This window comes from Pantherophis guttatus, chromosome 4 (genome assembly GCF_059756535.1).
Source record: "Pantherophis guttatus breed Tessera chromosome 4, ASM5975653v1, whole genome shotgun sequence".
NCBI classification, from domain to species: domain Eukaryota; kingdom Metazoa; phylum Chordata; class Lepidosauria; order Squamata; family Colubridae; genus Pantherophis; species Pantherophis guttatus.
Genome location: NC_142066.1, coordinates 42346070 through 42359844, shown reverse-complemented (window position 1 = coordinate 42359844; position 13775 = coordinate 42346070). Strand labels below are relative to the sequence as shown.

Sequence of the window (13775 nt, the reverse complement as noted above, 5' to 3'; positions counted from 1 at the left end):
TCCCGTGCTGGGGAGAGGAGGAGGAGGAGGAGGAGGAGACGGGGGGAGCGAGTAAAGCGATGGAAGGATGGTGGGCAAACGGAGGGACGACGGAAGGAAGGAAGGAAGGGAGGAAGGGAAATAAATACAGGAGAGGGAAAGATGCAGGAAATGGAGTAAGGAGAAGAAGGGAAGAAGGTATCAAGGGAAGAGGAAGCGAAGGATAAATGGATGGATGGAAGGACGGAAGGAGTGGGCAAGAAGAGGGGAAAAAGACAAAGGCGCGCGCGGAGAGGTAGGGCGGCAGGAATGAGACCAAGTCAACCCGGCAGGACGGAGGAGGAAGGGTGGCTTGGAGGGAAAAGGGAGAGAGGAAGATGAGGAGAGGAAGAACAAGGTGGAAGAAACGGGAACAGAGGAATGGAGAAGGCAAATGGAGGAAAGGCTACAGAAGCTGGTGGGAACTTTTGTTGAGCAGTGATGCGTGAGATTGTTCCTTCATTCATTCACGGGTAAATGGGCGAATTAATACAGAGGTGGACAGATACGGTATTACTGACCAGAATGTCTCTATTGTGGAAGCTATTTTTGCAGTCCATACTGTGGAATAAACATCATAGTTTTTTTAAGGTTATTACTGAGGCTAGAAATTTTGGCGAACCCATGATAACTAAGGAAGGAATCTGTATTTTAACATTTAGAATAATACCCTTGCTGCAGAAGAGATGGTCACATCCCCATCCCTGAGTGGAAGCATTTGTTTTGGCATAACTTTACTTTTTTACTTGTCCTCTGCCCAGGGTGTTCAAAGGTATGGGAAAATGGTACACTGGCATTTGCTGAGTGTTTAGTTCACTAGGCATGCATTTGTTCAGGACGTAGCAGGTGATTTCATAGTCTAATATTTATAAGGAAAGATCATTATGGACAGTTTAAATTATATATACACACTAAAATGCATCCTTTCTGTTTAAGATATTTTGTAATAATAATAATAATAATAATAATAATAATAATAATAATAATAATAATAATAATAATAATATATACACACACTCACCCTGAAATATATTCAAGGTCTGTGAGGCAGACATTGCTCATGGCGCATCACATTAAGCTATACATTATGAGTGATAAGCCACAATTGCTAGAGTTGCACAATTCAACAAGCCACAAACAAAGTGCATTTAGGCTTAGCATAGCCTAAAATATAAGCACAATATCCATGTCCTATGGCTTTTAATGCAATCCTGGCTTCTGGATTACAACCATCTAAATTTTATTTCCAAATTAACAAAATCAGATCATGAAGCTTAATATAGACTGAGCAAATTCCATGAATCCAAATCCATGAATTTGAAGAGTCGATTTTAAGATCCAGGTATTTAAAATCCATGGGCTACAGCTTCAGTCTAGAAGTGCTTTAAACCTGAAATAAAATGATTAAAGTTTACCAGTTATCTTTTAGCAGAGACTTTAAATAGATTGGCCTTTTTTTCCCCCCAGGCCAAAGAATAACTGATTATTATTTGAATTTAGGCCTCAGGTAAAAGTGCTTGAAGAAAAAAGGCTCCAAGCCTTGTTAACTGCATACAGTGTTTGACAACTGTCCAGCAAAAGGATGTTCTGGATCACTTATGCTGTAACTACATGGAGTGATTTCATCCATGCTTATTAGCTTTTACACTAATTAGACAGAATTATACAATTAATGTAGAAGCATCCACAGCTCGCACCTCATGGTCTACTCTATAGTATTTAGATTACTCTTTTGTGCTAGCTCAGATTGTGTGCATTTAGAGCCCCCTTCAGGCAGGAATTAGCATTGTACAATATCAATTCTTTTGATTGGCAAGCAATATGAAGATTCTCGATTGGCCACACTGTCTATAAATAGATAGTCCTTGACTTACAACAATTCATTTAGTGACTATTCAAAGATACAATGGCACAGTCACTTGTGACTATGTTTCACAAGGCCGTTGCAGCATCCCTGTGATCATGTAATCAAACTTCAGATGCTTGGCAACTGTCTCATATTTATGATGGCTGCAGTGTCCTGGGGTCACGTGATCAACATTGTGACAAACAAAGTCAATGGGGAAGCCTGATTCATTTAACAACCTTGTTGCTAATTTAACAAGTACAGTGATTCATTTAACAGCTGTGACAAGAAAGGTTGCAAAATGGGGCAAAACTTACTTAACAAATGTTTCACTTAGCAAATAGAAATTTTGGGCTCAGTTACAGTCATAAATTGAGAGCTACCTGTATTCATTTAGAAGTGGGTTCACACCAGGTGTACAGTGTGGTTGTGTGAATGGACATTTCAATAGTTAAGCTTTTTAGCCTAGGGCAGTGATAGCTAACCTTTTTGCCATCGTGTGCCAAAAGCGGGGGCAGCATGGGGGTGGTCGCACATGTGCCCACACCTATAATTCAGTGTGCCCCGTGCCCCAACCCCTGTGCATGCCCGTGCTGCCCCCTTGCTCCTCCCACTTTTGGCACTCAATGGCCCGGTGGGGCCATTTTTCACCCTCCCCAAGCTCCAGAGGCTTTCTTGGAGCTTGGTGAGGGCAAAACTGGCCTTCACTCCACCCAGAGGTCCTCTGGAGGCCAGAAATGGCCCATTTCCCAACTTCTGGTGGGACCAGAAGGCCCATTTTTTGCTCTCCCCAGGCTCCAGAGCCTTTCTAGGAACCTGGGGAGGGTGAAAGTGGCCTCCCCACCCCACCCCCACCCCCTGGAGGCCCTCTGAAGGCCAGAAACAGCCTGTTTCCCAACTTCTGGTGGGCCCAGAAGGCCTGAAAATCAGCTGGCCGATGCACACATGCGCACTGGAGCTGAGCTACAGCAAAGCTTGTATGCCCACCGATATGGTTCTGTGTGCCACCTGTGGCACGCGTGCCATAGGTTCGCCATCATGGGCCTAGGGATTAGGAGCTGTGGTTTAGGAGTTTTTCCTTCTCCCAATGTTGTAGCATTTTCTGTAAATCTATTTGCTAATAATGTTCATCCATCGTGTTCAAAGAGGACCTTGACATCTGGGATGTCAAGACTTGCGCGTGAATTGGATTAAATTGAGGAAGAGGTATGCATAGTCAGCCTCACTCTCTTCCCACATTCCATTTTGCTTTGCTAGCAGGACAATAGTTGAGACAGTTGGAGATGGGCTGGGCACAGTGGTTGACCAGGGCGTCTTTTGTGTCTTGCCCTGCTCTTAGCGTATCACATCGCTTGCGGAGACCATCTTCATGACTGTTGTCCTATTCTAGTAGGTTTCATCTGCTCAATCCGTCAGAATCTGTCTTCACATGCTCGGGATAGACAAGTCCGTATTTCACCGAAGGTCAATGACCCAATTGCTACTCTCAACTTGGTTTGGCCAGCCTGTCGAAGCTGTTGCCCAGGGTTTGGCCATTGCGCATGCTACAGCTACTAGGAGTCACAGGTGAGGGCTGAGTGACAAGTGGGGACCAAAGGTGGACGAGCTGCCCTTAAAAACTGCCCTCAAACGAGTTGCCCTAAAAGGACACAACATGCCCCTACACCAGAGGTGCTACCCCTCTCTGAACACCCCATACACCCCAATTTGCTAGTATCAGACATGGAACATACCTTCTGGATTCAAATTCATGTACTATTCACTTCTTCCCAGGTCATCAATGTGAAATGTGGTTTTTAGACTGCAGTGGTCAGTGGAATGGCAAGGGATGCGGTGTTTCTACATTTAGTTTTTCATTTGTAACTTGAAAATCTTGTTATGATATTAGCACTACCTGGCTAGAAAAGGAGGATTTCTTTAAATACCTTACTCACCAAGGTCACCATGAATTCTCTTCTGAAAAAAGTCTTGGGGATAGTATTTCCCTATTTACCACTCCATGGCCTATGTTTTAAGATAACATTATTAACTGATACCCAATTAGAGTAAAAGTGAGCTATAGGAAATTCTTTCCTTTAATCCTCCAGGAAATTAGCATGTCTAAAGTTGCTTGTTGTTGGAGATGGAGGTTTTCTTATATATTGGCTGGCTTCATGGGTCAAGATAAGCCACAAATAAATCACACAATGGTTTAGATATAACAATGTACGAATGTTGTTTCTTTCCTCCAGTATGAATAAACAAACCAAACCAAAACACAGATGATCAGAATGCAGTAAAAATCAAAGTGTGAGATTGGATATATTAGTGTGCTAATAATCATTAATTATTTATTTGCTAATAAATGGAACAATATATAAAGGGAACCCAAATCAAAATCATATTTTATAATACTATAACCCCTAACTATTCCACCCCCGTGTGCTATTCAGTTCTTCATAAATAACATTCAGTTATTCTATCCCTATATACATTCAGCTAAAAGCTATCTGATATTTCCTAGTTTGATATTTATTCTGTACATAATCTATCCACTTCTTCCACTCCCATACATAAGTCTCTTGAGTCCGATCTTTTAGATATGCTGAAATCTTCGCCATCTCTACAAAGCTGGCCATCTTCAAAGTCCATTCTTCAACAGTGGGCGTAGCATCATTTTTCCAATATTGACCTATCAGTAATCTAGCTGCTGTCACCATATACAATATCAGCTTTGTTTCACCCAATGTAAAACCCCTAACTATACCCAATAAGAACAATTGTGGAGAGAATTGGAGTTTTTTTGATAAATATTTGATTTCTAATGAATTTGCCCCCTTCCCACAAGTTTGAGTCTGTTCTTGTCCCCTCAGCGATGACATCAATATGCTTCACTAACAATCCTTATGCCTTTGTCTCCTTTCAGTCCACAGCTCTGATCAGATTTACATCATATTTAGGCATTCCAGTTTTAGAGTAGTGTTATTCCTCTTCCTCCAAAATTTTTGTGAGTGCAATTTAGCACATTTCACTTTTGTGGCTGATGATAATGGATTAGAGCTGAGATTTACTAAACTCTTATTGGACATTCAAGCTGCTTCAAATCCCTTTAAGCATTATCCAATAAGGTTGTTTTACTTGGCTTCTGAAGATATATCTGTCCGCATAATGCCTGAGAAGCATTTACTAAAGCTCTTGTGAGAATTTTTGCAGGCTCCTTATATACATAGGTTTAATGTTATTTTGAAAGATCTCTAGATCTATGATTAAAAAACAGGAATAGTATTTTCAAAAGAGCACTAATTCTGTGCATCACCAATCAGTTTAAATCAGAAAAGAGAGCTGGTATCCACCAACTGCACTGGGTACATTGTATGTTTTCCACTATTCAACAAGGTGTTTGGCACAGCATTTACTGTTTTTTAAATTTGGTGAGGTGACCATTGTCACTTTGCTAACACCATGGGCTACTTACAATTGCTGCTGGGAATGACTATATTGCCACATCCTTGAAATCCAATGGACAGAGCTTGTTTTCAATTACTCCTTCGCACTTCACCTTCCACACTTTTTCATGCCCTTGTCCTGTCAACCAGGCTATTTTGGTACATGCGTTTAGCATTCTTTCAGAAAAGCACTAGGCCTCTGTTTAGAAGTAGCCCAAATGATACCCTGTTTCCCTGAAAATAAGACATCCCCTGATAATAAGCCCAATCGGGCTTTTGAGTGCATGCACTAAAATAAGCCTCCCCCCCGAAAATAAGCTCTCCCCAAAAAATATTTAAATACAGAGCTGGAAATCAGGTAAGACGGCAAGAGGAGCCCCATCTTGCTCCATGCGCCCCAAAATAAAAAGACCTCCCCAAAAATAAGGCCAATTGCTTATTTTGGGGTTCCCAAAAATATAATACAGGGTCTTATTTTCGGGGAAACACGGTAGGTTCAGAAGTACATATTACTTCTGAAAAGATGATTCATTAGTTGGGCAACTTGACATGTGACTAAACTAGCCATTCTAAGCATCTTTCTGTGTTTTCCATTCACTACACACTAAGGAGAGCAATAGATTGTTGCTTTTCCTTGCTGGCAAATGATGCTTGAAGGGAAGGGAAACTCTGCCAGAATAATCCACCAGTCTCTTGAAAAAAAACTGCACCATTCACTGCCTTCAGTTCAATTCCCAGGCAGAATGGCAATCAACCAATTGGCAATTTATGCTGGCATACTTATCAGTTTTGACTGAGGAACATTACTGTAACACAGCTACAGTGTCTGGCTGTGCCCTGAAAAATGTAACAGAACTCCAGCACCCCCAGTGGTCTCTTTTGTGTTTAACTTGGTTTGGTTTTGCTGCATTATTTAAATTTATGATGAAGTAAATCTATTTTTACACTCTTTGATTGATACTCACTGAATTTTGAGTTATGTGCTGAGGACCTTTGGAGAATACAAGGAATGAACTACTTCTCCAACAAGTCATATTGGCGGGAAACTCTTTGAAATACCATTCTAGCACCTCTGAAAGGCACCAATTTTGGGAAAGATATATAGAAAAATATTTAAGATTCATTCAGGAACATAGTGAAATGCCTATAGTTCTCCCTGATAAATTAGAGTTCTCAGATTTGGCCTGTGATAGAAAACATCCCAGTTGCCAGAATAAATGAAAATGAGGCATTTGTTACATTGAAGAAATCCATACAGCTCAGTGGAGGGTTTCAAAAATTTTTACTACTGGTTCTGTGGGTGTGGCTTGTTGGGCAGGGCAGGGGAAGGATACCGTAAAATCTCCATTCCCTCCCCAATCCAGGGGAAGGATACTGTAAAATCTCCATTCCCTCCCCACTCCAGGGAAAGGTTACTGTAAAATCTCCATTTCCTCCTGATCAGCTGGGACTTGGGAGGCAGAGAATAGATGAGGACGGGACCAGTCAGAGGTGGTATTTACTGGTTCTCTGAAATACTTAAAATTTCCACTACTCGTTCTCTAGAACTGGTCAGAACCTGCTGAAACCCACCTCTGATACATCTGAAATGATAATAGTACCATAAGACCAAAAAAAAAAAAAAAAGAAAGAAAGAAAGAAAGAAAGAAAGAAAAAAAAGAATTCAAATAAAGCAAAAGCTCTTTGCTGGACAAAATCTGGAGGATTTATTTTTTCAGAGATCTATATTTCAGCAGAAAGCTTAGTGATGTGCTCATAAGGTCGAAATGTTATTATATCATAATAACGAAACATGATTATTTCACCGTTCTCATTGCGTCTGCAGAAAATCGCCCAGCAGCCTTGTTCCGAGTGACCCACTCTCTTCTTAATCAGGGAGGGAGGGAAGACCCCTTGCAAGGCCGTGCTGACAATTTTGTTCAATTCCTGCAAGACAAAATCGCTCAGATCCGGACAGGTTTAGACTCTGACTGGGCAGGGTCTGACGAGGAGATGGGAGCAAGTCTTGAAGGCAACATCTGGGTTGACTTTGACTCTGTATCCATAGATGAAGTGGACAGGATTGTTGGAAGATTGGGGGCTTCAATGTGTTTGCTGGACTCGTGTCCCTCCTGGCTTGTTGCAGCAACCAGAGAGGTGACTGGAGATGGGATCCAGGTGATTGTCAACGCTTCATTGAGGGATGGGGTCTTTCCCGCCATCCTTAAGGAGGCTGTGGTTCGACTCCTTCTCAAGAAGCCTGCCCTGGATCCGGCCTCCTTGAACCACTTTTGTCCCATCTCCAACCTTCGCTTTATAGCGAAGGTTGTTGAGTCCATGGTGGCACACCAACTTCCACAATTCCTGGAGGAAACGGATCATCTAGACCCGTACCAATCGGGCTTCAGGCGCGGACACAGCACGGAAACGGCATTGGTCGTCCTGGTAAATGATCTCTGGCGGGCCAGGGATAGGGGTTATTCCTCTATCTTGGTCCTACTTGACCTCTCAGCGGCTTTTGATACCATCAACCATGGTATCCTACTGCGACGACTCGGGGGGTTGGGGGTGGGGGGCACTGTTTTACAATTTTTCTCCTCCTACCTCTTGGGTCGCATGCAATTTGTCTGGGCAGGGGGACAGAGATCCTCCTCAAGGCCCCTCATTTGTGGGGTGCCTCAGGGATCGGTTCTCTCCCCCTTGCTCTTTAACATCTATATGAAGCCGCTGGGTGAAATCATTTGTTGTTTCGGGGTGAGGTATCAGCAATATGCTGATGATATCCAGCTTTACATCTCCACCTCAGACCAACCCAGGGATGTCCTTTCCGTGATGTCTAAGTGCCTGGAGGCAGTACAGGTCTGGATGGGTAGGAACAGGCTCAAACTCAACCCCTCCAAGACGGAGTGGCTGTGGATGCCGGCATCCCCTGATCTAGTGACCCCATCACTCTTGATGGGAGGGGACTTGCTTACTCCCTCTGAAAGGGTTCGCAATCTTGGCGTCCTCCTGGATTCGCGGCTGTCCTTAGTTGATCACCTGATGGCCGTGACCAGGAGGGCTTTTGCGCAGGTTTGCCTGGTGCGCCAGTTGCGACCTCTCCTAGATAGGGATGCCCTCCGTACAGTCACTCATGCTCCCATTATCTCTCGTCTGGACTACCACAATGCTCTCTACATGGGGCTGCCCTTGTGGTGCACCCAGAGGCTCCATCTGGTCCAGAATGCAGCCGCGAGGGTTGTTATGGGAGCTTCCCACTCCCGTGTCACACCTCTCCTGTGCGAGCTGCACTGGTTGCCGGTGGTCCTTCGGATCCGCTTCAAGGTGCTGGTACTTACCTAAAAAGCCCTTCATGGCATGGGCCCGGGGTACTTGCAGGACCACCTCCTACCGGCCTCCCACCGCCCAGTGCGCTCACATAGGACTGCCCTCTTCCAGGTGCCATCGGCCAGACAATGTTGCCTGTTGGCGCCCAGGATGAGGGCGTTCTCTGGCTGCACCAACCCTCTGGAACGAGTTACCCACTGGGCTCTGGATGGCCCCTGACCTCCGCTTTTTTCGCGGTGACCTGAAGACGTGGCGTTTTCAACAAATCTCCTGATCTGTTGGGGGTTTTAGTTTTAACTGTCGGGGATTTTAATTGGATTATTTTAGTATTCATTTTACTGTCTTGTTGTTTTATTGTTGTGAGCTGCCCGAGTCCTTCGGGAGAAGGGCGGCATATAAGTATGATAAAAATAAATGAATAAATAAATAAGGTCAAATACGGATATGTAGAAAATTCCTTTGCTTATATACAGATATTGGGAAATGGGGACCAAACAATAACAATTGTTATGTGTGATTGGGAGCCACCTACAGTTCAATATAAGATGGGTGGCTATATACATGCTTTAAATAAATAAATAAAATAAATAAAGTGCCATATTTTGTAATGAGTCAGTTATTAGGATTTATTTAATTATATGGTTATCCTGCCTTTATTACTTTATAAGAAATTCAAGGTAGTGAGAATACATAACTCTTATTTTTCCCACAAGAACCCTGTGAGGTGGATTGGCTGAAAGAGAGTGACTGGCCCCAGTCATTCCTAAAGTCAGATGAGCCGCCAGGTATCTAGGCCAGCACCTTCAACACTACACCAAACTGGCTGTTGAAGTTAAATTTTTAAATCTGAGCCATGTGTAAAACAATAAACTAGAATGTCATACCACCTTAAGGTAAATTTATGTTTACCTCCATTCCCCAAAAATGGAAATACAGGAATAATGCTTAAAAGCAGTGTTTCTCAATCTCGCAACATTAAGTGGATTTCAACTCCCAGAATTCTCCAGCCAGCATATTTAAGTTTACACATCTTAAAAGTTGTCGAGATTGTGAAATACTGCTTAAAAAGATGAGGGGGTGGGGACTATGCTCCATTAGTAAACAAGCCAAAGCACAAATGTGGCAAAATTATAAGTAGTGGGAGTTTCCTGTAGACGTATTTCACAAATCCACACATTGGGACAAAAGTGCCATAATAACAGCTGCTAAGAACATAGTCTAAATTCACAAAAAAGAGTTTTTGGGGACAGAAATTGAAAGATTAAAGCCAGGTACTTTGGCTGCCCTCTTTACCTAGATGGTTAGCAAATTTGGCAATTGCGAAAGCAATATGCCAGTTGAGTCTTGGCAATCTAGTATCACGTGGAATCCCATAGCTATCTTCTTCTGATGGATATGTGAAATCTGTTCAAATTAAATCCTGAACCAAAATGTCTTCTGACAAAGACACTCAGATGTATGAAAAACAGCTTTTAAAGTTTTATTTTCCATAGAAATCATGTTAGAAGATTCACAGACTACTCATTTAATCAGCCACATTATTGTTCACCAACGCTCAGCAAACTGCTTCCCCTTCCTTACAACTTTGATGGAGTGTTCTCTCTATTGTACTCCCAGGCAAGCAAACAATATTTCATGACAAGTAAGTGGAAAGGCAGGACAGATATGAGTTTAACATCTGTGCTTATAGTGTTTTGTCCAACTACACCATCATTCTCATTTCATTCTCATCTTGTGCTACAGACAGCTGTGCAATATAGCTCTTAGAAGTATTTATAAACATGTTTTGTTTGCTTACATCACTGCAGAGGTGTACCCATGTTCTGTGGCTGATTGGACTTTCTTACTTGTGCTCCACTTCTGGCTAAATTTCCTACTTGTCTCGAAATACCTGTGCTACTGTCCAATCTGCATTGCTAATCTGCCTTCCCTAATAAAGTTCTCAGGACCGGTTTGGAAGCATGGGTGGGCGTGTCTGTCTTTAGGTTAAGAGGGGAACAGAGCTCGGAGGTGGGGAACCCACTTTGCATGAAAATAAAATCAAACTTAATCCAGACCAAATTTTTAAATGGATCAGGCAGCTGTGATGGGAGAAGGCTTTCACTGCTGAGGCTTCTGGAGAGCAGATGTGAGTCAAGCAGTAACACTGGGCCAGATGGTCAAATGACCTGATCTGATCTAAGTCAGCTTCTTCTATGTTCTGTTCTTAGAACATTCTCTAGAATAGATTATGAATTTTGCTAAATCAGTGGCCATAACAAATACTATTATTTGGAAAAGCAGGGGCAAAATGCAATGTTGCCAATGAATAGTTCAAGCTAGCCATTCCTGTTTTTTTATACTACATGCCAATTACAGAAGACAAACTTGTATTATCCCTATTCTTTCCGCAGTTGAATAAATATCTGAGCTTGCATAATCCAGAGCAGTTCCCCCAAACTGAATCTCTGTCTTGAGCTATTTAAGATTTCTTACTCCAACTTGGAATTCCTATTATATTAATTAGTCTGCCACGATCAATCATGTTTATCTTCAAATAAAAATAATTTTCATTTATCCTCAATATAATCCTTGCATAATCACATGTTGATAGAAAAGACAGTTATAAAAAATTCATTCATAAGATGAATGGAAGAAAGGAAAAATGGGGGGAAGGAAATCTGTGCAAATTAGCAATTCACTTTCACATTAACCTAGTGATATCAGTCCTAATATGTACATTTGTAATTTTAGATTTTAATTTCTCAAGAAAAACATGTTGCAATATCTTCTTCTGCACACACCTGACACTCATACGCAGTCTCTACGTACTGCAGATTCATATCCAGTATGCATTAATTGTATGCTTCAAAGTCACATGTGCTCCCTGCCTTGGCTATGATGCAGCGGTGTGCATAGTGTCTTTTGTACAGATGAAGGCGGCCAATAGGTATTTCAAGAATATTTATCCTGCTGTTGAAAACTCAGGTTGGCCGAGTCAAATTGTTATTCCTGAAGAAAAAGAAAGACATGGTAATTGAAGAAAGAGTCATACATGGAAACGGGTGAATATAGAAAATCTAGCTGGATTAAAAATATTCCTGAGAAAATGAAGAAGTGAAACATTAAGATTATGTTTGGGAATGTTGGCTCAGGAATTCTGGGACTTGAAGTCCACAAATCATAAAGAGGCCCTCGTTCCCCACCTCTGGTATAAAGAAATAAAAAGATTTTCAGCTACTCCAGTGTTCCACTCAGCATATGAAATAAATCTGAATAGTTTTTAGCCCACACTTGAATTCCTCCAATGAAATAGCTCATAAGTTCCAATGGCACATTGCACTACTGCTGAATAGCATTTACCACTGCAGACGTTTTGCAAAGGTTAAGTCAAATTCTGCTTGCCTACAATGTCTCTGCAGTAGGCACTGTTTCTGAAATAGCAGAGGACAGATCTGTTTCATTTCTTCATGACAAGTATTGCTATCATATTTAATATTTTGTAGATTCAATATAGTTCTTCCAACAATTCTTTACAAAGAAGGACTTACCATCTGAATCACCATCCTCTGAGTATGATCCAATTCCTTGATGACCTTCTAAAAATGTGGTACCCAAGTTTAAACTCAATACTAGCTAAAGTTCAACCAATGTGAAATAACATGAAACTGTTCATTTCTCAAGTTGAATATTACGTTTTGATTAATGCAACCTAGAATTAAATTTTTAACAGCTGGCTTATCTTAATCTTATGACCTACTAATACACCTAAATCCTTCACATACTGCCAAGCCAATGTTTCATTCTATCCTTGCCCTTTTACTTCTGTTTATCTACAATTGTACTTGACATTTGTTTCAACTGGTTGGATATGTGTATCTCACTTGTAGGTTTCCCAATGATCAGAACTAAATCCAGGGTATGAGGTTTTGTTCTGTTCTTTATTTTCTGAGAGGCAGAAAGACCAGGAAGTCAGGATTTTATTGAGTTGTTCCAGACTTAGCAGACTTCCAGATGTTGAGATAGTTCAAAATTCCCTATTAATACAATAATTGTCTCTATGAAAGTTTTGCAACTGTTTCAGGAAAACATAATGTGTGCTTTCTGTTGGCTTGGCAGCCTTTTCTATATTGCTACCTTGATAGAATTTTTCTCTTCCTTTTCTTCCTATCATCATCTATAGGCTTTCATCATAGCTTCCAATCTCAGATTCATGGTTTTATCTGGAGGCTTCAGAAGCCTTATATATACAGCTCCTCTCTCCTTCCTTTCCCCCCCTCATCTGTTCCTTTTGAGCAAGATATACCTTTTGACTGCAATAAAGTCATCCAACAATGCCAAACATGTTGAACCACCTTCAAGACTAGCCTTCATAATCATAGGGATCATTGGCTCCCTTTCAGTAGTCCTCTGCTACAGCATATTCTGAATATAGTGCCAACCTCTGCTGTTTTGTCATATATGTCATGGTCTTGGAGAGAAAGATCCAAGTTTAAGAATTGAGAATTCATAATGATTTCCTGCTTCTTCATAACTAATATTTATGTTGTACTTACCATAATATGCATGCTGCATGGGAATTCTGAAGATCACAGAGCAGCAACACGTTTGAAAGGCACGTGATTGGAAAAGATTGACCTACCCTAATTAAATCTGCTTAACACTCCTGCACTTTCAGGACCATTAAAAATTGAAAATCTGGGGGTTTACTATGATGGCTAAGGTCTTCCTGTTATCTTCATTTTGCTTTATATCTACTCCTTATCTGTCTCTAGTGCCTCTAGTGTTGCTGATCCTGAGCTGATCTGATACTGGTGGCAGGAGCAAATACTAATTTAAGTTATGTGCAATATTTCATGGTAACCTTGCAATGATGACATTGTGAGTAATTTAAATTGCTATTTCTGCCACCAGAGTATTCAAGGATGTGGAACTAGAAATCTAGCAGTAGCTTAAATATGCTAGGTAACCACACCAACGCTATCCCACCTGAAGAAAAGGTGTGCTGGAAAATTTGCTTCTTTATTAACATTTTAGTTGATCCTAAAAAAATAACACCCAATTACTACTTTTGATACCCTATCCCTACAGTGCACAGCATCCTAGAATTTTTATGATCCCACCAATTTTATACTGTTAATTAAAGAAAAGGATGCTGTTATTTTCATGTATTCATGTGTACGTGTGCATCTCCATACCCA

At 41.3% G+C, this 13775-nt stretch overlaps 1 protein-coding gene across 2 annotated transcripts in view; it reads right to left on the bottom strand.

Moving 5' to 3' along the window:
- Positions 1-10052: 10052 nt before the first annotated feature.
- Positions 10053-13775, bottom strand: part of PRRG2 (proline rich and Gla domain 2) — a 32845-nt gene continuing 29122 nt past the window's right edge. For both annotated transcript variants that reach the window (XM_034415379.3, XM_034415380.3), the window contains one exon: positions 10053-11586. In XM_034415379.3, coding sequence (XP_034271270.2) covers positions 11559-11586 — 28 coding nt within the window. In that variant the 3' untranslated portion in view covers positions 10053-11558. The remainder of the gene's footprint in view (positions 11587-13775) is intronic.